Source organism: Patella vulgata, chromosome 5, assembly GCF_932274485.2.
Source record: "Patella vulgata chromosome 5, xgPatVulg1.2, whole genome shotgun sequence".
Lineage (NCBI taxonomy): Eukaryota > Metazoa > Mollusca > Gastropoda > Patellidae > Patella > Patella vulgata.
The window spans coordinates 63,934,152-63,961,666 of NC_065883.2; the positions used below are offsets into that span (position 1 = coordinate 63,934,152).

At 40.0% G+C, this 27,515-nt stretch overlaps 1 protein-coding gene across 1 annotated transcript; it reads right to left on the minus strand.

Annotated features, from left to right (window-relative positions):
- Positions 1–5,748: 5,748 nt before the first annotated feature.
- LOC126820313 (tripartite motif-containing protein 3) lies at positions 5,749–26,835 on the minus strand. The gene is made up of 3 exons (XM_050548177.2): positions 26,684–26,835; positions 15,137–15,533; positions 5,749–8,527 (listed from the first exon to the last, which is right to left on the minus strand). The coding sequence occupies exons 2-3, from the start codon at positions 15,327–15,329 to the stop codon at positions 7,368–7,370; spliced, it is 1,353 nt and encodes a 450-aa protein (XP_050404134.2). The 5' UTR covers positions 15,330–15,533; positions 26,684–26,835; the 3' UTR covers positions 5,749–7,367.
- Positions 26,836–27,515: the final 680 nt, after the last annotated feature.

Here is a 27,515-nt window from a genome sequence, read left to right on the forward strand (position 1 = left end):
TTTCTCCACAACCGAAGTTTAGCGATTGGGCCTATTTTCGAATCATTCTGATTATACATCGTCACTCGACAAACAAAGTAGTTCTGTGGACTAGAAGCAGAAGTAAAGCGTGACTGAAAGAAGCATTGGCACAAAAACAATCACGTGGCACTATCGTTATAGCATCCGGTAAAACAAATTTTCTATAGTAACCGATATGTAAGAAATATCGATTTTTACAAGATATCATAATTTATAAAGATACTAATAATGAAATAGCATTTTGTATTGTTTAATGAAAACGAAGTGTAAATATAATTACATACAACTACTTTCATGCTACACACTGTTTCTTCATGCACTATTTATCACCTAATGTTTCATATCGAGACCTTAGATGGTATCACAAAATCAATTATGTCTTTCCATACAGCAAGGTAACACGAGGCGACAGGACGGGGAATATAGTCTTGTCTTTCGGATGGGACGAAAACCCGTGTTCCTGGCTGTTGGAATTCGACAAGTGTAGGTCGAAACGCTGCTATTTGGGCATCATGTCACCCATTTCACTCTAAATGGTGTATGCCGGTCTTAATCATCCCGTTCTTTTGCAGAAAATAGCGGCGACATGCCAGGATGCCAGAAATCGAGTTGTGTTCCTTGTTAAAGAGTGTAAGAGAAGAGTTCGGAGAGAGAGGGGGGGGGGGGGTAACGTCCACTCGACACAAACTAGGTTATTTCGGGACTAACATATGGTACCATTTTATTTCATTAATTCGCTTGCACTTATGGGTCTTTAGCGGTGGGAGGAAACCGGAGGACACGGAGAAAACCCACGAGGTTGGACAGGCGACCCTACTCCTTGTCACGCACAACCGGTCCGGGAAATCGAAACCACGGCAGTTGGCTCATTGACAGACCTTATGATACAACGCGCACGAGAAGAGTTCGAATATAGCAATCAATGGGGTACAAAGAATCACCAATTTTTCTAGAATCTTGTTATTCATTCCGCACTGTCATTGAACTCGCAAATCCATGTAATAACTTTGTCGTCGATACAATTAATCGGGGAGTCACGGTGGCTCAGTGAGTAAGACGTTGGCTAGCTAACCTTGAGGTCAGGTATTCGATTCCTGCGTTGTACGAGAAAGTTCATTGGGATTCCCCTGCTTGGTTTCCCCTCGTCAGTGGTGCAGGACAGAGATAACGTATAGTAGCTCGGGTACGAAAAACCGAGATCCCGTGTACACATTGGTGTGCACGTAAAAGATCCTATAGCAGTATAAATTCGATATAAGAGTAGGCCGTATCTTTGCTGTTTATAAGCTCAACGGGAGTAGAACAGTAGGACGCTGAACACCATTTCATTTCATTTATAAAACTAATCGGGTCGAACTGACCAGGATACGAAATTTTTTTCACTGGACCAAATAGCGAGGATCCACAGGCAGGCTAGCAGTGATCGTGACAATTCTCTTTATCAATCGGGATATTGAAACTGTGTAGGTTGAAGCATCATCACTTATCTGCCGTTTCCCATCAATAGTGAAACGAATGGCAATATTAAGTATCACACTGACGAAAGTTGACGATAATTAATCAAACAGCCAATCTACTACAGATAGCGAGAGAGAGAGAGAGAGAGAGAGAGAGAGAGATGGGGTTTAACGTATACTCGGCACAAACTAGGTCATTTCCGGACTAACATATGGTTTAATTTTATTTCAATAATTCGCTTGCGCATAGGGGACTTTAGCAGTGGGGGGAAACCGGAGGACCCGGAGAAAACCCACGAGGTTGGACCGGCTACCCTACTCCTTGTCACATACAACCGGGGATTCGAAACCACGCTAGTCGACTCAATGACAGACTTTATGATACAGCGCGCGCACGCTAACCATTCAGCCATCCAACCCCCAACTACAGATAGCCTTCTTCGAGATCCAGTCCTTGTGGTGTGCTGGGGATCACGGTGGCTAAGTGGGTAAGACGGTGACTCGCTAGCCTGAAGGTCGGGTGTTCGATCCATGCATTGGCCGAGCAAGTTCATCCAGATTTTCCGGCGTGGTTCCACCTTGTCAGTGATGCAGGACGGAGGGCCTGACAAGTCATTCGGATGGGACGAAAAACCGAGGTTCCGTGTACACTGTACACATTGGCGTGCACATATACTATTCAAAAAAAGTAGGGGATATTTGATTTTGGGGGCATAATACTAAAATATGCAAATGACTACGAAAAAAGTCACTATAGAACCTAACAGAAGAAACATTTCCAGTTACATGTGACGCCCAAACGCACCAATAGCTACCGCATGGAATGCAGGTGATGCTTGGGATCATCATGGGGGTCCAACCCAAGATTTGCACGACTCTGACTTTGAATGTTACAGTCATTGTGGCATTGAATTCCAGGGTGGAAACATCAGTTTAATTGTTTTAGTGACCAGAAAACAAATTTTGATATGCGTCGGCTTACCCAAAATGAAAGGTTACGTGCCCTTGGCATGCTACAGATCGGCACAACACCGGCGGTTGTGGCGCGGACGATGAATGTTTCTCAGTCTGTCATAAGCAGGCTATGGTCCAGATACCGTGATACACAATCTGTACAGGACAGACCACGCTCAGGTCGACCAAGGGCGACAACTCAAGCCCAGGATCGATTTATCCGTACCTTGGCCTTGAGAAATCGTGTCATCACAGCAAATCAGATCAGCGCTCGTCTTCAAACAGACACTGGTGTGAGAGTGAGTGGCCAGACGATTCGGAATCGACTGCATAGGGGTCACCTTCGCGCTCGACGTCCTCGCGTGATCCCTTGATTGAGAGATCATCACATTCAGGCAAGACGTCGTTGGTGTAGGGATCGTCAACACTGGGATAATCGACGCTGGAGCAATGTGATGTTTTCAGATGAGTCAAGGTTCACTGTTGATTTTTTGGACAGACGTAGGAGGGTGTGGCGTCGTCGAAACGAGCGCTTCCAAGACGTTAACGTCATCAGACATGATCGATTTGGGGGTGGTTCTGTTATGGTGTGGGGAGGCATCACTGTTGCTGGAAGAACGGCTTTACATGTTGTTGCAGGGCGTGTTACAGGCCAGTACTACCGGGACAACCTCTTGGCAGTCCATGTTGTGCCGTTCGCACGACGTCATGGCCGCCGTTTCATCTTCCAGGATGACAACGCAAGATGTCACAGGGCCAGGATCGTTACAGGTTACCTCCAACAACAGAACATCACCACATTACCTTGGCCAGCACTGAGTCCCGATCTCTCCCCATCGAGCATGTCTGGGACATGCTTGGACAGAGGTTACGTCAACGTCAACAACGTCCTGCCAATGTCCAAGAACTTGCTGCTGCGTTGCAACAGGAATGGGACAATCTGGACCAAAATGACCTTAGACGTCTCATTAGGAGTATGCCACGTCGGATCAATGCTTGTTTGGCAAACAGAGGAGGATTTACCCGTTACTGACTTGGTTGTGATGCTGTGGTAACTTTGCTGTTTGACCCCGGGTATCATTTTACCCTTATAATGGTCAGTCTGTGCCTTACTTAGTCTAACGATCATTTGGAATAAATCGATGAATGTGAACTTCATTTCATTTTGTCATTTGTTTCTTCGTCAGTTTCATTAGGTGACTTTAATAAGACTTAAAAATCAAATATCCCCTACTTTTTTTGAATAGTATATAAGATCTCTTGAAAGTTGGAATTTGATATGAGTAAGCCGTAGTAAGCCGTATATAGTGCCGCTGTCCGGGCAAAATTTCCCTCATAGCACACTGTATGGCGTATGCCCGTCTTCATTAGCCCAGTCGGAGCAGAACAGTAGGACGTTAAACCTCATTTCATTTGTGGTGTGCTATGGTGCCGGTGGTTTCATTCTCTCGCAACAGCCCCCCTCCCTCAGCATTTGCATGGCAATTATTGTTGACCCTTAGGTGTATAGTCGTGATTTGGGGTGGAAGGATAAGGTAGTAAACTGACATGAACTAACCAAATCGTCTACTAAAATGATATCACTGCCTATGAAAATATTGAAACGGTTACCCCCCTTTCTTAAACAATGAGACCATCCATCGGAATATTCAAAATAATGTTAGAAGTCAGGTAATGTTACGGATTTAACATTTAATTCAATGGCGAGAAAATCTGTAGTCTGGAGGCAGACCACCATTTTATTTCATAACGAATGTAGTTTGTTCCAATACTGTCAGGTTTTGGGTAAATATACGTGGTTTAGAGTCGGAAGGATAACATGTGATATATATGGCGGATAGCTTTTAGTTTATACTTCAAGTTTGTGTTTCTTAAAATTCCAGTGGTCAACCTAATATAAACTTTGGAGCAAAGACATGGCCATCTGTTCTGCATGTGCTGAAAACCGTTCAGCACAAAAATATGGAAAAGTTTGGAGCCGGGCAAAGAGACAGTCTGGAAGCAGACCACTATTAAATTTCACCGTCTCGTTAGCGACAAATTATATTTCATCTATTTATAGCAATTCTCTCTCTTTTCTCCCCTTTTGCTTGGCCATTTTTGTTGATTGTGTGGTCTAGAATAAAAAAGCGGGGTTTCAATTAACATTTTCTGTCAGGTTTTTGTAAATATTCAATATTTAGAAGAGGTTGGTTACGGTGATATGTACGGGAAAAGTTCCGTGCATTTTGAATGCTACTTTAAGTTTGTGTCTTCAAATCTTTGGTGGTCAACATCATACAAAATTAGATGCAAACCCATACCCATTTGTTTCTCTGTCTGTAGTGAAAAGTATTCGGCCCAACGAAAACTTGGGGGGGGGGGGAGTTGGAGCCGGGCAAAGAGCCAGAATTAACAATGGAGTCAATGGGAAAATAATGGTGGTCTGCGTCCTTCTTTCATATAATTAGGATTATCTCCCTTTTCATATAAAAATATTTCAGGCTACTGACTTTGGTGAATATTGTTACGATAATATAAATTTTGTCGAATTCCGTTAGCCGATATTTTAAGGCAACATCCTAGTCGACAAAAATCACTAAATGTGCTCTGAACTGCATCTAGTGTTTTTTCGGAACTTAAATTTATTTGTGAACTGTTTGTGTTGTTTTTGTGGCTTTGCATTTTTTAATGCCGATTGAATTCCAGGCGGTTCAATGGTATTCACATTCAGCGGACATCATAAATTACGTCGAGGGAGCCACCGTGGGTTACGGGTCCGATACTGATGTTGGTCAGGTTTCCCCTTGTCAGTAGGGTAGGGCGGGGGACTTGGCAAAGCAAATCAGACGAAAAACCAAGGTCTCATCGGCAACATGTTAATTTTATCCCCATTGCAGCGCCATTGTTCGGGCAAACTTTCCCTCGTAGCATACTGCATGACGTATGAAATGAAATGAAATGGGGTTTAACGTCTTACTGTTCTGCTCCGATTCAAATGTGTTCACTGGACCTCGGTTTTTCGTCCCATCCGAACTTCATAAGCCCAGAGGGAGCAGAACAGCAGGACGTTAAACTTGCTGCTGATCCAGTCCGCATTTCTGCATCAGATTAGATTTTAAAATGGAACGCCATCTTTGAATCAATCATGCGATTCGAGTAACATAAACATACTCGCGTTGTTCGTATCATCTTAGTAAAGCACGTTCTTATAATAGGGTATTTTTAAAAAAAAGTAATTAAAAATATGCTTTTATTTCAATATATATAAATATACATTATATACACAATATGTAAATTTCATAAATTAACAATATTTAAATAAATTAATGGTATGTGCAATAGTAACAAATGATATAAATGGGAAGACTAGACAAAGGTCTTGATGGGTGTATATAATTTATGAGTGAATTAATTTCTTTATGATTGGTAAAATAACAAAAAAAGTAAATCACTACGATAGTATACCCTGAGGACGATTGGGGCCTTAGGTGTAACGGGGGACACGAGTGGAATAAAATGTCCAAAGTCTTTGCTGGTGTTGGTTCCTGGACGTCCAGACAAATTTTTTAAAAAAAAAGTGCATCGCTTCTGCTCAAATTCAAAACGAATCGAAAACAAAACACGCCAAACACGCTGAAGCAGGATGTCTGGGGTTCGATTCCGGCGTGGGCCGAAAAAGTTCCCCTGGATATTTCAGTGTAGTTTCCCCTTGTCATTGATACAAGGCGGACGGACAAGCATCTAGTCTTACGGATGGGTCGTAAAAGCCAGATTAAGTGTTCGCCTTGGCATAGTGGCAAAGGATCCCTTGACAGAAGGAATTCAATTGCTGTCCGGGTAACATCCCTCCCCAACCCCATAGCACACTGTATGGCGTGTTCCCGTCTTCATTAGAAACGTTAGCTTAGTGCAGAAAAGTAGGACGTTAAACCCCATTTCATTCATTCATCAGACAATAAAACACACGATATACAGTTTGTTCTGAAAAAATGGTCCGTGTGCCAAATACCCTTCCTCAAAGGTGATCTATATTAAAACACATGCAGTAGATCGAAGGATGGGCTGAGATATTCTCCGAATATTATGTTGTTTAGATATTGAAAATTATTTTATCGCACGCGGGGGTTAATTAGTACAGCCACACAGGTCAATGGTAAATAAATTCCTACATTGATTTAACATTCCTCGCAAACATCTGCATTTGAGCGATATAGGATGTCCCCTAAAGTAATTTCGCCTAATTTGTTCGGGCATAGTGGGATCTTTTAGTTTTTATAACAGGCAGCAATATTGCTGCTTAGTACCTGAATCTCAAAATAGTATTCGTAAGTAGTATATTATAAGCAATAATCTAATAAATGAAATGAAATGGGGTTTAACTTGTCTGCATCGACTAGGCTGATGAAGACGGTACATCCAATAAAGGTGTCCATGTTCTAATAAAATGCGTTTTCCACTAGATAAGTCCCCGAGGGGTCAGCACGCTTATTTTATATAACTACAATTAAAGAAATAACGATATTTACATTGGCCTACATTTCAATCAATAGTATAATTAAAAATGGTAAATTGTTTTAAAAAATGAGCACCAATTTATCCCCAATACACGTTATAGTAATTAAAAAAATGTAAAAAAATGTTATTTAAATGTTGCCTCTGTATTTGTGTATATAACTTGGTCTTCAATGTGACACCATTGTCAGTAGTCCAATACACAGGCAGTGCCGGATTTACCTATGATAGGCTTGACAGGCTGAAGCTTGGTGCCTCAAGAGAGGCAAGATCTAGGGGTCTATGGTGTATATTTTTAACACTATCATAAACCGTTCTCACACCCGTTATCATTCTCGGCTTCACCCGGGAAAGGCTTCATAAGTGAAATAGCCCAGGGCCCCTCTTCATTTAAATCCGGCACTGGATGCATTAATTCTCATTTGAAATCTTACTAAGTTTTTAAATTTCACATTTGAGATGTATCTGATATTGGGTATCCATTGGTATGAGCCGGTAGACTACCACTTCAGACGCATTTAATCCACCGTTTGTGATGTAGAGTTTACGATTGTGAGCGCACCGCAATGACACACCTCTTGGTCGTTTAAGTCCTCTGTCGGATGTCACTAAGTGTTCTACAAAAGTTCCATCAATATTGAATGAAGATACGCGATCGTTGTAATGGTCGGCAACTATCACGTTCTCATCCTGGTCCACACAGATACCATACGGGAACTTCATCTCCCCGTCCCGCGAGCCATATTTACCGAATTTGTAGAGAAATGTACCGTGATTATCAAATACCTTCACACAATGATTGCCGGAATCCGAAACTAGAATCTTACCACTGTTCGCAACGCACACAAAACGTGGTTGCTTGAAACCACCCCCTAACGATCTCACGCAATGTCCCCCGGGACTGTATAGAAAGACGTCATTGAGTTCTTCATCCGTTACGATATATCGTCCACGTGTGTCCACAGCAATGCCAGTCGGACATTTTAACTGATCTTTTCCAATTTGCGCAATCTCTTCTCCGCACGCCGACCACAGGGCCACGTATTTCTTTCTACGCAACGTAACTGCAACGTAACCCCTCGGTGTTATTGTTGCTGCCCAAGGTTCAGAACATTCTTCTGCCACGAATGATTTTCGTGGTCGACCACTTCGACCATATAGGAGGACCTTATTGTTCAGCATATCAGTGACAAGCGTGGCATCTTTATACACATGCGAAACATTGGTCGCGTTCTGAAGTTCTTCATCCTCTTTGCCCTTTCGTCCATACCGATTAAAAAATTTGACGTGAAATTTCGAATCTTCTTTCTCGTCCCAAATACTATCACAGTCATTGAACTCGAGCTGGTCAACCAACGATTCCACGATAGAATCAGTTCTTTGTATCATGTGTAGAAGATTGGACTGCGAACGAGGTAACATAGGAGAAGACTGGGTGGATGCGGTTGATGTGGTTGATGCAGATGATTCAGACGAGTAGGAATTACGGTCTTCAGAATCTTGTCCTTGGATCACTTGTTGGGTACTTTCCACTTTTTTAACATACACTTTCGGTATAGCCATAGAAATTCTTCTGCTGGATTTCACCATCTTAGGGGATCCTGAAACAATAAAACAAAATGAAATGAAATTGGGTTTAACGTCCTACTTTTTAGCACCGACTTTAAAACTGCGATTTTTTATATACATAAGTTCTCTTTGTTTTTATTGTGCAATTACTACCGTACAAATTTTGCTTATTTGCATACTTCCGGGCTGCCCTTGGGACATATGTTGTTCCATTTTAGGTAAAGGTCCCCTTAGTGACAAAACTTTACCTGGGCGACCAGTAAATTAAAGCAGAGTTCACATATGTCAAATAAACTATACAGTCATTCAAAATAGATTCCCACCAGCTTCTATTTAAGAAGGGTTTGGTTGCCGAATGGTCTAGCGCGTGAACCATAGGCGTACGAGCCAGGGGGGGGGGGCAGGGGGCAGGGGGGCAGCTGCCCCCCTAACTTTCGGGCAAGCTGACTTTTCGGGCAGACGGGAAATAAAGTGAAAAAATTTTTTATTTCGTCTACTTGGCCAAATAAAGTGCCCTAAATCTAATAAATCACTAATTTTACAGACTGGAATATCATAAAACGCTTTTGCGGACGTCAAATCTTCCAAAATTTTCTTGGGTCGTGGGGTGGGGGTGTCCATACAAGGTCAGCTCCGCTTCTTCGTCTCTCGAAGAAAACCGGCGCTGCTGTCTGTAAACCTGAAATTTTTTGGTTCATTTCTAGTTTTGCTTCCCTAACTGTCATCGAGCCCTAATAAAACACTAATTTTACATTTATTTTAATTGAATACCACGAATTTGTACTGAGTTGGCTATGGATTAAAACATTTTGTCTGCAGCCACTCTACTTTGTGCGATATTTTTCAGGCATCGATTATTATTGTGAATGCAGCTGCAACAGTCTGATTGGATGGTTGGAATTCAGACTGGGATTTCGGTTACAAAACCATTGGATACTTTTGGAGTTGCTTACATGGGCTAAAATAGCAGAAAATGCATTTGCGGTGGTTAAATTTTCTCCCAACGGTCCCGTCTACGTGGACTGTAAATGATTGATCTTTTGATTGGAATTTGAGCCAGCCATTTTAATTAGCCTATAATAGACCACTTTGAAGCTGCTTTGTTCACGGGCTGAAATAGCAGGAAAACGTGTTTGCAACAGTCAGATATTCCAAAATTTTCTTGGGGGGGGGGGGGGATCCACACAACTTAAGCTCCGATTCTTCGCCTCTCGTGGAAGACCGCGCCGCTGTCTGTAAACCCGAAATTTTTTCGGGCAATTCGGGTTTCTGCCCCCCCCCCCCCAAACTGTCATCGAGCCCGTACGCCCATGGCGTGAACGTTAGATCATAACGTGGGGTTCCTCCAGGTCCTTTGTTTCCCCCGACTGCTAAACCCCCAGCACAGTTATGTTGGCAGCAAGGAATCGTGATATGACGTATACAATAGCATCGCGAATCAAAACTGTGGCCTTTATTTTGTAGCCTAGAGTGAACATGTCTTAAAATCATATTTACATGTATCTCCAGGAGAATCTCTTAGTTTTCTGAACTCGTAAAATGTTTTACTGTTATATGTAGGTCAGCGTAAGTGACATTAATAGTGATGTTCTTTTCTTTTACATAAAGTTATTCTTTCCATCAATCATAAGACAGATATTTATAATTCATCAACAATCTATTGTATTTTTAGTACTACTCGTGATTAGTAAGATTACATAGTAGTTTTCTAATACAAATACAGAATTCGATTTAACAAAATATCACGCATGTATTTCATGAGCCCTACAGACAGAGAAAATGTAATGCACCAGTATCGATGAGTATGACAAGTCGACTCATATTAGGGCAACACAGTCAGTCGGGGAATAGTGCAGTGCACACAAAAGCATGTTTTAGAGTTCGACTTATTGTAGTAGTTTACTACAGCACGCATGGACGCCTCCCTTAAATGTATCGAAATACGATTATCTAAGCGGTCATTATGAAGCGGATTTATGGTTTGTAACCGTCGATGTTTCGGCCAGTTCAATAAAGTTTAGTGTGCGCCAAGGCAGCCTTAACACTATTTGACGCTTAACACCCAATAATAAATATTTATGCTCATTCTGTTTTAAAATGAATCTTGGACCCCTAACATCTTTGTGGCCCCCGACAACGGCCTACTGTGTGCGACAACTGTCTAATATGTGCGACAACTGTCCAATGTGTACGATGACCTTTACCTATCTTGTTCTTTTTACATCGATATAATTATGTACATGTATACATAATTAATATCGAATAATATAAATAAAGTTCGCTTTACCACACTTTACGTTAACATGTCCCAATACATATCAATTACAAAACATGTCATTTTTTGATTGATAAGTTGGACGGAACATGACATTTCTAACCACAAACACGTTCAACAACGAGAATAGTGTGTATAGTATGGAAGCCTATAACTGCCATTCATAATATCTACTTTTTGCCCCTTCAATACTAGACTCTATCACACAGACCATTTTGTCAACGCGAATTGCGTGTATTTAAATGTGACCTGGAATATAGAGTCTACAACAGTTTCCGAGGCGAAACTCGAAAAGTCGACAGCACGATAGCAAGCCTAAATGATAGGTCGCTAATATCGCGTTGTGTCAATTTTTCTAATTTCTACATTTCGAGTTGCATTTGCGTTTGGTATGCGTAATGGCGACTTCTGACTCACATGAATAAATACAAAAATATGTAAAATATGACTAAGCCGAAAGCCGACATCACGCTACACAAGCCAAAATGCAACTTGAAAAGTAGAAGTCACGACAAAACAAGGAACGCTAATATCGCTGTGTGTTTATTTCTTAATTTCCGATATCCTATTTCGATTTTTGCCTGGCGTGCGAATGTCGCTTAACCTTTTGTCGTAACTTCTACTTTTCGACTTATCAATTTTTGTGTTCTGAAGGGGCGCAAAGTAGAAATTACTAATGGTAGTTGTATGTTTCCATAGTATGGCGATAAGCAATATACAACAAGCGATATATTATAGTTTAGTCTAGTAGTTGTGTCAGTATAATGTCTGACACAATGTTGATCCTATCGTCTTTCACTCATTATAAACAAACGAAGGTCTCCTTTTCCTTAACTTTCTATGACCTTGTCAAATGTATGTAAAATATGCTAAATAGAAAAAAGTCCGAAATCGTATACATTTTTGCTGTTTTTCAAATGACGTAATATGTGGTGTCGACCTAGACTACTGTCGTTTCTGACAAAACATTGGGCAGGTTTTTATATAATGCGGTACAGCAGCACAAAGAATCCATCCGTTTTAGGAGATCTTTGTAAAAATCGAACAAATCAACAAAAACAAGAAGGGGGGGGGGGGTCATCCATTTGCCTAGTTACAGGGTTCAAGAAATCAAAGCTGGGCCTGAGGTGCAAAGCGTGGGATTAGGATATAGAGTGAGATAGGGAGGTTTGCGTGTCCAAATACAACAATCGTAATGACTAGTTTAAGTGAGGTGTGGGAGTGAGGGAGGGTCTCACTACATAAACCCGAAATATCTTTTAATCCACGCAACTGCCAAGACAACTGCATGAGTCAATTGTACTGGATGGATGTGTGCGGATGATGGATATTTCTAGGATGTCGTCTGAGATTCCATAGCACCAATGAAGAACCAAAAGCTGGTATACAAGATGGTGAGTTGTAGAAACCCGTTGGATCCCAGTGAGGTGTATTAGGGGCTCGTTGTAGGGGCGTCGGTGGCTAAGTGAGTGGGACGTTTGCTCGCTAACCTGGAGTTCCTGTGTTCGATTCCTGTGTTGGCCGAGAAAGTTCATCGAGATTTTCCGGCGAGGTTCTCCCTTGTCACTGGTGTGGGACGGAGGGTCTGGCAGGGGACAACTGTTCGGATGGGACGCAAAACCTAGGTCCCGTGTACACATTGGTGTACATGTAAAAGCTCCCTTAGCAGTAGGAATTCGATTCAAGGGTAGGCCATAGGGCCGATATGGCGTATGTCGGTCTTCAGCCATTTCATTTTCTCGTAAAGGAAAGGGTAAGCATCGCCAGATTGTATACGACAACAAACGCTACTATATCATGCTAGCGGGTACTATACTAACACGGTGACTGAACATAATCCATGACATCCTTATCCATGTATTAGCGGGGGAAGTAATTGACAGAACTTAGGCCTGATTGGGTTTGTGGCTTTTCCACAATAATACCTGCATTGAAGTTCAAATTTACAAGACAATACAACACCGATTTCTCCAATACGTCTGCTCAGGTGAATCCATGCGACCTTCACTTCACATCAGACAATGAATAACTTAATGACAAATCAGACAACAGCTCACGACTTACAATTTTTCCGACGACCCAGATCCTTTTGTTGTAATTGTTTAGCCCCGAGATGACCCCTTCTCATCAAACTTAATTCTTTGCAAGTCGTCACTAATTCTATTACCATAATCTGATGATTGTGCAAACATAGACACTAAAAGTTCGGTTATGGTAACCTCGTTATGGTGCATTCAGCCTTTGACCTTTAACTATTTGATATTCCAGTGATTTTCGTAGGAGTTACAGGTAAATGTTAAAATAGTCTACCAGTGGTCATCAACCTCACCGGTATTTATACGACTGAACTGAACAAAATTAGTACCCGCTCAGCATGACAGCCATTCTTTCTATTTCCCGCTTTAGGTAAATAATAAGAGTCAATAAGGAATTAATGAATGGAATAGGGTTTAACGTCCTATTTTTCTGCACCGACCGGGCCTGAACGACTAGACGCCATGTCCTTGACCTCTGCCCTGTACAACTGAAAGCGGGAATCAGGCTGGAAATTCCGAGACACGTTTTCGGCTGACACCCGTATGAAATCAGGATTCTCTGGTTAGTGTACGAGCGCTATAAACAGTGGGTCATACACGGACCATGACTAGATTTAAGTACAAATACAAATGAATAAGAAGTGACACGAAGTCTTTCTGAAAGAGTAAGCATAGTTTTGTGCACGACATTTCTTCAAATTGATGTTATTATGTGGGAAATAATAGAAAGTGTTCCAGATGAATGACAATTATTGTTTGGATTGGATTTCCGGTAAAAATAAAATGCGTCGATGGCTGCTATAAATAATTCATTGAGAAGGTGTGGGGTGGCAAAATTCTTAAAGAGCAATTCGCTCAAGAGTCAACGCGCAATTCCAGTTTTACAAAAACATACAAAACATTTGATGTCCTTTCAAGGTCTAATTTTATGCTGTTTTTTTTATTTTTACTTCACACCAGCCACGAACAATGAGTCATTAAAACTGATGGATGGGTTATAACTGCTTTAAAGTATTACAGTCCACTCAATGATGTAATATATATATAAAAATACAATAATATCAGTGAAAGTAACAATTTGCACTGATCGAAATTTACAGGTGAGTCTTTAAGATTTAAACATGAAATATTTCAACCCATCCCATTATTCGATATCTTCCATTCCTCTGTGACAAAGTGCAATAGATAATATTAACCAGTTTATAACTAACCTGCCAAGAGTTTAATATCTATAGACTCGTATTAAAGAAAAAAGGTGCACTATCCCAAAGAGAATATTATTTTCTATGATTTGTGTAACATTTCGTCTTTTCGCAGCACTATCTATGGAAAAATTGAGAAATAGCCCGATTATTGAGAGAGAGAGAGAGAGAGGGAGAGAGAGATATCTTGGGCAGTGGGAAGAAACCAGACGACCCGGAGAAATCACAAACATTAGGCGGTAGACCGTGCTCCTGATCTAAAGCGCATGCTTGGAGCATTCAGCCCCACCCCTCGATATCCAATGAACAAAAATTGGTATCTTTACCGCCATATTGATAAATACTTTTCATATTGAAAGTGACGGCATCGCCTTCGTCAAACTGGTATCAATACGGTCGATACGGGCAATTCGTTTATATAATAGTGCGATTGATCCTAATGCAATTGGAAAGAACTATTTTACATACATGTATATTATTACCCTGTCCGCATTTGGAATGGACAACTTTTGACCGTGTATTCGCCAAAAGGTGGGAAAAAAGAGAAAAATAATAATTTTGAAATTGTATTCTATTTTTTTTATATATAATACTGAATCCCGATCTCATTATTAAAATCACTTTAGTCACAACGTCGATCCACTAAAATACCCATCATGTGACAAACGACAACCATTGCCTCAGGCAATCATTTTCCGAGCTCAAAATACCATTTCCATGACGTCTTACATTTAATGTGGCTAACTCCATTTTTATGTCTTTGCAAATGTCTAAATTATTAGTCCCCCACAGTTATTATTCACCAACAGTTGCTGGTATGCTTGCTGTTGCACGATCTGTGGCCATGCCACATAACAGAACAATTCAGTTTCTATATCCCCCCACAAAAAAAAACTTTTAATATTACCAGAAACATTGTAATACTAACAAAACAAACCCAACAGAATTGTATGCGATATTTTTCGTAACTAAACCAATTAATTTCCTTAGTCTTGTAAGTTTTATACGAAATAAAGACTCCAAAGTGAAATATCTTTAAATAAAATGAAACCAAATGACAAATTAATAAAATTAAACCATTCCTAGTATTAGAAACAACTGTGAATAGTTAAGATATAAAACACTAACCGTTGGCATCAATATCTGTTATATCCATTTCTATAATTCTATCGCTGATTTCGCTCTCAATGGATTCAATTGAACTTCTTGGCTGTTGTACCCTAGATGTCCGTACTGTCATGGGACCAGCTAGTTCGTCCGTTATATCCACTTCGTTATCAAAATATATCGCTGATTGCCGACTTCGTTTTTCTCGCCTCATGATCGATATTTTACTGTTCAAACTTTCTTTTACCGCGCATTTATATAGCACACCTTTGGTCCGCAATCAGGAACAAAATATACACCCTCTTCTCCAATTGGAATGCTCGGATTATCTGGAAACTGTCACGTGGTATTGTTACAGTAACGCTGTTGGTAAAAGAATACTAGAGTCCAGACCACCGTGCAATCAATTTGTTGTCACCTAAAGTAAAGAGAAACAAAACAGTTAACATTAGGCTACAGCCCACTAAAGTTCGAGGAAGGGAAGTCCATTCAATAGACTATTGTTTGACGTTCTTAAAGCCTGTGGACGCCATGACCCATGACCTTCGTTCCTCACTTACCTCATCCACGAACGTTAAAATGTCAGTATTGCAACTCACTGTTTAAATGAATAACAAATTCGTGACAAACTAAGCTATTATTGAATCATTTACTGGGTTATAATTTATGACGATACTTTTTTCGTGTCTATATTCAATAACACATAAACAATCCCATTCTTTTTAGGCATTTTTATCAGCTATTAAAACAAGATGTATAAAAAATGATTGATAGCTCATTCATATATGTATGTATTATATAGTATAAGTAATTACAATTATTACTATGATGAATTATAGCCATTTCGTAAATACATCTTACTTTAATAAGCGTGTGTATTGATAGGTGATCATCATATTTTAGAAATATTAAACATACATAATGCAAGAGCCAAATCTACCTATTTCAGGCCTTTCTTTGGGCCTGAAATGTTATCTAAATTATCAATTAGACATTAATTAATTTATTAACATAATCAACTCTCGATGGCATCGCTAGCCTGTGATATGTACTGGATTAGGAACCGATTTGCTGCTCAACTTTCATTCCTAATTTAATCATGAAATGGATAATCGAGACTATGTTTTATCGTACCAACTTTAGTAATGAAGATCGAGGCTAGGCCAAAAATTCAATCGCTAAAATCTCGGTTCATAGTGGTTCAATTTGACTGACATTTTCAGCAAATTCCATTTACATTATCTAGTTTTTAACTATTAAAGTGAGAACTGCTAGCTCTTTATCTAATCACCCATAATGTATCTTTAAGACGCTATAGGTTACACCGCTATTAGCAAAGGGTATGATTCTTTGAAATGTTAAAACTCTAATGTTGGTGTCTAGTTGACAAGTAAAGTGAAAATACCACATATTATTAGAGTTCAACAATGGATGTTAGATAATTTTATTCTAAATAATTAAGAAAAAAATCCTTTAAAACTAAGAAATTCGCAATCCATTTCATAAAATAAACGTGCAATGTTCCCATAACGTGCAGTGATCAACCTGAAATGTGCAGTGATCCACCTGACATGTGCAGTGATCTGTAGTATTTGTTCTTTTTAATGTTTTTTCCCAAAGGATACCGTAATAAAGTGTAATCGCTCACTGTCTTGTACAACTGGATAATACATACAACCAAGCCGTAAGTGATAAAAGTAATCATGAATCGAGAGAATTTGTATGTGCCGGAGCAAGGCAAATTATGGGCCCCCCTGCCACACCTGTGCAGATAGGGTTTTTAACTTTACTCTTGCATAGCCAGAGTTTCTAACATGACCCCAGCATAGCTGGAGTTTCTAACTTGAACGCTGGCCTGAGTAGAGTATAAGATTAGGGTCCCTGCGGCACCAATATCCACCATGCCGACGTAGAAATAAATAAATCGATATTTATAGGCCTCATGTGGATTCATGGGCCCAAGGGTGATGTACCGGCTGCATCCCCTCTCCCTGGGCCTGGATTATTATAATATACCTGAAGAGCCCCGGGGAAGAATGATCTAAGTCACTTTTTCAATGAACCCCTGTTAATGGCGCCATCTGGTAGCAAATTGTATAAGCTTTCTGTGGAACAATCAATTTCAGGTAAAAACGATCGGAGTCACCAAAGCCCTTCTGAAATGGCCTCCCGGAAAAAAAAAAACAAGCCCGTCGTATTTATTTGACCTTAATTTGGCCGAAAAGTGGAAGTCAGGTGTTGTACTGGAATTATGACTCGTATTAAACATCATTTTGAAGTTGTAATTAAACCCACTCGTTGTTCTGTTCGCGTCAAGCATTCTCGTCCAAAAGTCTCTCTTGCCTTTTATGTGAAAAGACAAAAATGTGACTTAGATCGTTCTTCCCCTGGACTCTTCGCCATACTCGGAGGATCCAGTCACGACGTGGACATGTTATGCACAAGTTGTACAGGGATCAAATTTTATTATTTTATACTTCCAAAATCACTCAACTAAACCTTTTTGATTTATGTAAAAATATAGTGTTGACTTGGGTTTGTCTTAAATTTTAATTCGATTAAAGATTGGACAACATCTAACCGTTCTAGTTTTTCATTTCGAAATATTAAGTGGAAGTCAGTTTGCCTACTAATTTTATCAGTTGGTTGAAAATAAACAATTCCGGTGCGCCATTAGCGGTGTATACTGTAAACACGTGAGGACGTAAAGCGTTCATTGACGCAAATCCGTTTCATTCAGGAGTTCGTTCAACAGACTGAAAAGAATAAGAATTAATTCTCGTGGACACAAAACTTCATCCTCAATTTTAAACGCATAGAACTGTTACTTTTTTTCTATCAAAGGTCAATTCAATGCGGGACATTGTGGAGACGTGGAGAATTGAAGCAGTATACTCATCTTCATTAGTCCGGTTGGTGCGGAAAAGTAGGACGTTAAACGCTAATTCATTTAATTAACATAATAGCGTCTACGTTAAGATTTGTGGTTGTCAAAAAATCGGTGACTGAGTGGGTAGGGTGCTAGCTCTCTAATCAGGTCCCAAATTCGATTTCGATAAAGAGTAAGAAAGTGGTGCCGGTCGGCGGGGGGGGGGGGGGCAAGATACAGCGACTAGTGGTATGTCACATGTCGACGTGCAGCTAAAAGATCCTTTGACTGTGTGTTGGGTTTCATGAAGGTTGGGCGGATATCTCCCCAAGAGCGTATTGCATGGGTGCAGAAAAGTTGTACGTTAAACTCCATTTCATTTCCCTTAAAAAAATGCTCTACAAGTATGTCGAAAAATATGCATCTTTTTACTTATAATCGTATCGTATGCATAAATATCGTATGTGGTGGTATTTGGTTGCATTTAGTTGGTATTGGGTGGTATTAGGTATCATTGGGTAAATCGTCCTATCCCCTACCGTCTAATTAGATTGATATGTTGTGCACTTGAATCTCAAAGAAATACATCTTTAAAGGACATGTTTTTCAAAAAATGATTTCATGTAATTAAATTATAGTCACGGTTTATTTTTTAACATTCATATCCAATGGCATTGTCATTAGTTAATCAAACGTATCGCGCGGGTTAGTGCTAAATGATAATGCCGGCTCAATGTTTCGTCCTAGGTCACGAGATGTAAACAGGGCTAGCGCTAATCCCAACCCTAATCCTGAAACTAGCCCTAATGCTTAAACCTAACCTACAATCTCACCAACAATCACGTGCCCTAGCCTTATTTACACCTCAACAACTTAGACCTATGAGGGGGCGGGGTCCAGAAAGAAAGGGTGAGTAAGCGTATCTCCCGCCCCCCTCCCACCACACACACCCTGAAATTTTGAAAAAAACTGACTGTAAATGTTGCTTTCCTGAGTATATCTAGATGTCTCTAGCTTATGCACGAATTTAGCATGTAGCAATCTTACCGAGTCATTAACAAAAGACGTATATCCGAAACTAGAAGAGCCCTCAAACTAGTGATAATATTAACTTCTTAAGGGACCATCGAGCCTACCTATACTTGCTGGTTTCTACTCCGATCCACCACGCGGTAGATGACAAGCTAATGAGGGGATGTACTACCGATGGATATTGATGAGCCTCGGGAGGCGTTGAAAACAGGTTCCCCAATGTCCCGTGGACGCTTCGGGAGCGTAGCGAGCCCTGTGGAACCATTGGGGGGGGGGGGAATTCGTTTATTTCCACATCGCCGATGACTTTTTCCCAGTTGGACCTAGGCATAAGAGATCAGTAAGCTAAATTTCCAAATGTGAGATCATATACAGACCAAATATCATTGAATAGTCCCTAGGATGACAGTCCCCACTGACTACAAAATTTGCGTATTTCATGATAGCTTTCCATATGGTGAACATACTAACAGTTTGGAAAACACAAAGACATTATGGCCAACCCGATTAGAATGTTAGCTCATTGTACATCACGGATATTCCCGGACTTTTACCACAGACAAGTGACGTCCCCCGGGAATTCGGTGGATGTTAACTCGAAAGCCAGAAGTCTATAATTTTGCAGTTGATGATGCACTCTGAAGTCACACTCATCAACGAGTGCGTGTCAAACATATTGCGCGTGGTTCAGATATGCTACAAATCGACATAAATATTTGGTTTTTGCACCCCACCCCCTCCAACAACACAAGATCTTATTCCTCGCGCAAAATAATGGGTCACCAGGCTCCAGCCAGTCACATCGTAACACAATTTCAGATTAATGCCCTTTTAAGTGTCTCGAAAAAAGTCTCGATACTGGTAAAAGAGTGAACGTGACAACCTTTATAGTTTTCTCCGGACGACTTAGCGTCTGTGATTGTATTTTTGTTTTCTGGCAACCAACCTTTTCCACCGCCAGGAATCTTGTGTATCTTGGAAGAACGTTAGAAATATCGCAATGCCTGTCTGCAGATCCGCACCTTTAATACGGTACAGATGGGTGTTGCAATGCTTCCAGACTTAGACTTTCAAGTATTCTGTAAGATATGTAATTCCCTATTATCCAGACGCCAATATCTCTCGCAAAAAAATAGGCCTGGGAATTTTCTTTTAAATAATTTGTTGGATATAACACTTGTAAATTTGAGTCATTTTGTCTAAAGTATAGAATAATATGCTAGGCCCCATATTCCAGGCCTTGAAAATATATTTTTCAAAATAGTCAGATCACGAGGCTTGACACTTAAAACCTTTGATAAAAATCTATTCAATATCTTTTTGTTGGTTTATAGCGTTATCTCATTTGAATAATTAGTCACATAATCTTATTGAAAATATAACCTATTTTTGATTATAAAATGATAGAGAATAGAGAATCTGATCGAAGTCTGGCCGAGAAAGTTCATCGGGATGTTCCGACGTCGTTTCCCCTTGTCAGTGTTGCAGGATGGAGGGCCTGGCAAGGACAGCTGTCTGGTCGTTCGGATGGGACCTGTGTATACATTGGCGTGCACGTAAAAGATCCTTTGGCAATTGGAATTCGATATAAGAGTAGGCCATAGTGCGGCTGCCCGGGCAAAATTATCCTCATAGCACACTGTAAGGCGTAGCCCGTCTTCATTAGCCCAGTCGGAGCAGAACAGTAGGACGTTAAACCCCATTTCATTTCATTTCATTTGTGATCGAAGTCCCCTATAGATATTGACAAGCGGTACAATAGTTTTGTCATAAACGGTTGTAAAAGCGTAATTTTTGACTAAAATGAACGTCTCTGAAAGATTCTTCGGTTTTTTTCAGCATTGTTAACTTTAAATTGCAGTAGCTAGTGGCCTTCTTACAAGTTAAAAGAACTACGTACATAACGCTTCTATTGTTACTGGTGTTAAGCCATTTTATAAATGAAATGAAATGGGGTTTTACTGTTTTTTCCCGACTGGGCTAATGAAAACGGTCCTTTTATAAAAATAAAAGTACATAACGTAATTAAAATCAAAAATGTCAATTCGAAGGACAAATCGCTCTTTGATGAGGGCTAAGGGGCAAAGTCCAAAAAAAATAAATAAACAGAAAACATTGGGTACAGGAGAAGAGTAGTTATGGTGAATTACACGAGGATGATAATACTGATAACCGTTATCAAAAGTCGTCTATATTAATATGGTTATCAAAAGGTAAGTTATCTAACAGTGGATATGTTTTTACCACACGAAATGAAATGGGGTTTAACATTCTACTTTTCTGCATCGACTGAGCTAATTAAGACGCCATGCAGTGTGCTATTAGTGAAAATTTAACAACGAGTATTTTATACACGGGACCTCGGTTTTTGCCCCACCCTAACGATTAGACGCTCCTTGTCAGGCCCGAACTTTCTCAGTCGACACACGGAGCGAACTCGAGACCCCCAGGTTACCGAGTCACCGCTTACTCGTCAAACCACTGTGGGTTTTTTTTAACAACTAATAAAGACCCATTAAAGCGCTAATACCTCTTTTAGCACACTTGTACTACAGTCCAGTACACAGTCAAATAAAGACTGGTCAAATATTATCTTATCTGTAGTCGGTTTTCAGCAAGGACAGGACATTAGCCCAACGCTATGTATTAAAATCGGCAATGGTTTTCATAAATATCTTAAACACTTTACATAGGTTCCTTGAATGACATTTAGAAGTAGAGGTACAATATTCATAATAACACAACTTTTCGGATTTACTACTTCTTAGTTTATTACATGCAACGTTTCAATACTCTTACAGGTATCTTTATCAAGCAATGATCAATAATGAATAACAACCTTACATTTATAGTACATCCATGAGTAAAAACAATATAACAATCAAAATATAACTAACCACTTATAACACGTGTGAATGTGGTATGATTATGCATGGGGACATATACGTGTTATAAGTGGTTAGTTTACATTGTGATCATAAGGAAGGAGAGGAATAGAATCAACCTAAGCTTAAAGACACCAACCTAGTTAATTGTGTAGATAAGGGCGTACTGATTGTAGGATAAAATTTTATTAGTTGGTGGCTTCAGTCCCCTATTTAATCTGTATATTTAATAGAGATAGTGAAGTCATATTCAAAGGGAAATAGTTGTTGTTATAAATCTTAATTAATGTTATATTTTGATTGTTATATTGTTTTTACTCATGGATGTACTATAAATGTAAGGTTGTTATTCATTGCTTTATAAAGATGCCTGTAAGAGTATTGAAACGTTGCATGTAATAAACTAAGAAGTAGTAAATCCATAAAGTTGTGTTATTATGAACTTTACATAGGTACCATTTCATTTCTAGTTTGAGTTTATTTATCATTGAAACGGGTTAATACAATAATTAAACCCCATCTGTGTTTAGATTAAAAATTGAAGCTTAATCCTGATATTTCCTAAAAAATCAGGCTTTTAATAAACAGACCAACTTATATGGAGCTATAAATGAAATGAAATGGAGTTTAACGTCCTACTGTTCTGCTCCTAACCTGGGCTAATGAAGACGGGCATACGCCATACAGTGTGCAATGAGGGAAATTTTGCCCGGACAGCGGCACTACGGCCTACTCTTATATCGAATTCCAAATGCCAAGGGATCTTTTACGTGCACGCCAATGTGTACACGGGACCTCGGTTTTTCGTCCCATCCGAACGACTAGACAGCTTTCCTTGTCAGCCCCTCCGTCCTGCATCACTGACAAGGGAGAACCACACCGGAAAATCTGGATGAACTTTCTCGGCCAATGCAGGGATCGAACACCCGACCTCCAGGCTAGCGAGCTAGCGTCTTACCCACTTAGCCACGTGATCCCCTATATGGAGCTATAGGAGACAGAAGAAAATGGTGACATAAATAAAAAAAAGGATTTGTTTTAAAATCAATTTAATAATCCAAAACAGTTGATTGGCAGAACATCCACTGATTACTGTAAGCTCGTTTGTCTTACAAAAGGTTTTATTTATTATGTAACAAAACAAATGTCCGAATCATTGCAATCTAATTAAAATATAGATCTATATTACGTTTCGTTTTTTATACTTTCGATGGCCTACACTACATGTAGATCTAACAAGTTATAGTGGGAGTTCATGTTCTATGACGTCAGTTTATACCAAGCAAGCGACATTTGACCCGATTACGTCAGTCATTCGATTAACTAATTAGCGACCGCCATGTATTTTTTATCTACTTTTGCTTTGTTTTGATTTCTATTGCCGCTAATGTCTACCCACAGTTCCGCGCAAAAAAGGCCAAACGCTCGATTCGACAGACCATTTGATTGGCTGACCCCTCATTTCAAGCAAAACACGAATTAAATAACAACGCTTCCAGATCCAAGTGTGGTAAAGACAAGTAAAATCGAAATTTTGAAACTCTAAAAACGAAACGAAATTGGATCTGTGTTTTAATCAGTTCGGAATCATTGTGGATTTACAGAAATAGCGAGCTTGTATCGGTGACATCCATATTCCATCTTATCTGACCTTTACAAAATCTTTGTAAATATAGCAAATATGAAAACTGAATAATTAGGTGAAAATAAAATCTTCAATAAAAGAGCTTTTCACTCTTACTTCTGTCGAATTTTACGATGATCAGGGTGCTAGCGAAGGGTATGATCCTAGCGTTGGGCATACTGGCGGTAACACGTATAACGGGGGTAATCTCGATTAATAGCCCGGTCCGTATTGTAAATCCGTCGACTTTTCGGGTAGAAATCGGGGAACAAGCTTCATTTTGAAGGTTTCGACGCTTATGCTAGGTTCTCACTGTCGTCCGATGCGTTACGATAGGATTGTCCTTGCTGAGTCCACGATCTGCTACGTGCAGATACGTTTGGATACGTTTCGATACAGTCAACACGATTGACATATGATAAGACATGATAGGATCAACACGATTACTCCACGATTAAAACCATGATTTCAATCGTGATAACGGGAATGTTGAATTTTTTACTGAGTAGGTCTTCATAGTATGCGACGCCATATTTTGAAGGGTAGCAATTTTGCGATAATATTACAATTTATTTTTCATTTTCACCTTATTTATAATATTGTCGACATTAGGCATTGGGGTGTTACTGTTCTTCAGATTGGTAAATGACAATGTACATTGTTACCAAATTTGTTTTCGGTGGTGTTATTGCGATGAGCTCTCACATTTTATCAAACGGATTCGGCCATATGAGGCAACGCCCATGAGCGCCCGGAAGACATCACAGAACGCCTATGGGACTTTAATGTAGGGCTGTGGTTCCCAACCTTTTGTTGGTTGCGATCCCAATGAAGAAAGCTTCATCTGATCGCGACTCCTCCAAGAACAAAGTCATCTTTCACTATGAAACATCATTATTTACAGATTAAAATGTTGTAATGATAGACCGAGGAAATAAATCGTGAGCGTGAGGGAGGAAAGACGATTGGCAATGTGGCAAGGGGTCTACAGATCAGAGATTTACGAGGGCTGGCTAAAAGGTTGTAAACATACCTGTCAAAGACCTGTACAAAGTTGATGGTTCCATTGATATTTTACATATAGTCATACACACATGGCCGATCGTCTATCAGCCATCACCATGTCGTAACCCAGGTAAAGGTTTCTTGAATTGCAATTGATGACCTTCCCGGACGCGGGTCATCGTCAAGGCTCTCTGTGCCACGCTTAAATTCCACAGTCCGCTTCGTTACTGTGGAAAAGGAAAGGGCATCATCCCCTAAAGTGGAGACCATGTCGGTTAACGCGCGTGCGGTTGATCATAAGCTCTGTCACTGAGCCAAGTGGCGTTGTTTCGTGACAAGGAGTAGGTTCAACTGTCCAATCTCGTGGGTTTTCTCCAAGTCCTCCGGTTTCCTCCTACTGCTTTGTATCGAGTAGAAGGTTAAATGCCCCCTCTCTCTCTCTCTTGATACAAGAACCCTGTGTAAAAGAACTTGAAATAAGAGTAGGCCGTAGCGCCACTGCATGGCGTATATACCCGTCTTCATTATCCCGGTCGGTGCAGAAAAGTAAGTCATTAACCCCATTTCAATTTATAAATCCATGACGTAGAATAAACCTACAATAAATTAGTTTTAATGTCACGCGTGATAGAAAGATAATCTTAATTTAGTTTATATATGTATGGAAATGTAGGAGGGGTTAAGCGTGATAGGAATTTAGACATAAATTTGGTCGGAAATTGGATGACATTTCATTTTACACGAACCGAACAAAATGTAAAATAGAAAGATATTAATTAAGGACAAAAGCATGTGCTATGATTCATTCAAGTCGTTACGAAAGGTTTGATTATGTTATAATAGACTTACAGTAAATGTTTTATCATTTGGGGCAAGGGGGTGGATTTCTGAATGCTCGTTGTATCATAAGATCTGTCATTGAGTCAACTGGCGTGGTTTCGATTCCCCGGTTGTACGTGACAAAGAGTAGGGTTGTCTGTCCACATCTCCCCCCCCCCCTCTCTCTCTCTCTCTCTCTCTCTCTCTCTTGTTTGGGGGCGCCACCTCGAACCTTTCCAACATACAAGTCGTTACGAAATGTGTACTTGTGTTATAATAGATTTACAGTAACTTGGAAGTCGTTTGGGGGCGTCGCATCGAACATCTTCAACATACACGTTGTTACGAAAGATGTATTTGTGTTATAATACACATACAGTAACATGACAGTCGTTTTGGGGCGTCACATCCAACCTCATACTATAGACTGAATATAGTAACTTAACAGGGATCGTTTGGATGCGCCACCTCAACCACTCCCACATACAGGCTGTTACGAAATGTGTTGTGGTGTTATAATAGACTTACACTTACTTGGCAGACATTCGGGGCCGTCACATCGAACATCTTCAACTTACACGTTGTTAAGGAAATATGAGATTGAGTTATAATACACATATAGTAACCAGTGGCCGTCACCTGGAACCACCCCCTACTACTGTGTGGGCGACCCACTAGTGGTGTACAAACATACGGTTTCTTAACACCATACTAATAAAAAGTTTATGCAAGATTCATTCTCTTTCCAGCCGACGTACTTTCCCTTTGTCAGTAGTGCAGTTGTCTAGTCGTTCGGATGGGACGAAAAACTGAGGTCCCGTGTACACATTGGCGTGCACGTAAAAGATCTCTTGGCAGTCGGAATTCGATATAAGAGCAGGCGATAGTGCCGCTGCCTGGGAAAAATTTCCCTCATGGCGCACTGTATGGCGTGTGCCCGTCTTCATTAGCCCAATCGGAGCAGAACAGTCGGACGTTAAACCCCATTTCATTTCATTTCTCTTTCCAGATTAAAAACTGCAGCAAAACAATTTGAAACGCAATGTATGCTAAGTCAAAAACATTATTTGCAGTCGAGACACTGCCTGAGGGTTTATCCTTGAAATCTGTAACTTCAACAAATTTAATTCATTTAATAAAATAAAACCAAGTAATCCAAACCATTAGACAAAATTCGAAGTTCTAAAAAAATGGTGTAATCAGCAAATGGACTGTTCACCACCACGACACCAAAAGAGCTGATACTTTCAAAGTACGTTTACGGTGAGAAATTGTGATGTTGCGGCTAGATATAACACCAAATTAGTTCTTACAGAGATCTGAAAAAAACTTACCCGTAGGCCATAGCTGTAGGAGTGCTTTCAGGGAAACACCCAACAAAATAGCGTGTCCATTTTTGTTACTGAGAATAAGATTAACGGTTGTTCCGATCTATAAATTTCTTGTTTGTCTCCTTTATAATAGATGGACAAACTACGTCAAATATTGCTAAACATATAAAACAGCAAGCTTACAGGTTCACACACAAGTTATAGAGCGGTTAACAATACTATTATATGCTCTCCATTGTCCGTCGCTTTGTTTTTCCGCTAAGACTATAACAAAGGAGTTTAGCCTGCATTACTTCCTATGGATTTACAATGAATTTAACACAATATATACTAGATATCTGACAGTTAAACAATTTTAATATGATACATAAATTTGCCAACATGATTTCATAGTCGGATTTTTTCTTTCAACATCAGTGAATCACAACTGAAACGGCATGCAACACGCGGGATGTCGAAGAGTGATACAAAGTAGGTTCTTTTCACTCATGGTTGTTATGTGAAATAATGACCATTTTTAAAATATGGCTTTACACTCAATAACCATAACACTATTTATAGTTTGTTAAGAGGTGGGATTGGGTGGACACGGTGGCTTAGTGGGTAAGACACTGACTCACTAACTAGAAGGTCCAGACAGTTCCCGGGGATTTTCCAGCGATCGAGTCGTTCAGATTTGACGAAAAACCAAGGTCCCACGTACACATGGCGTCTACCTAAACAAGACCTTTAGTTTGGCAGGTAGAATTTGAAATGAAGTAGTACCGCTGTCTGGGCACTATTTATTCCATAGGAACCTATATGATTTTATGTTCGTCTTAGATAAACGATAACC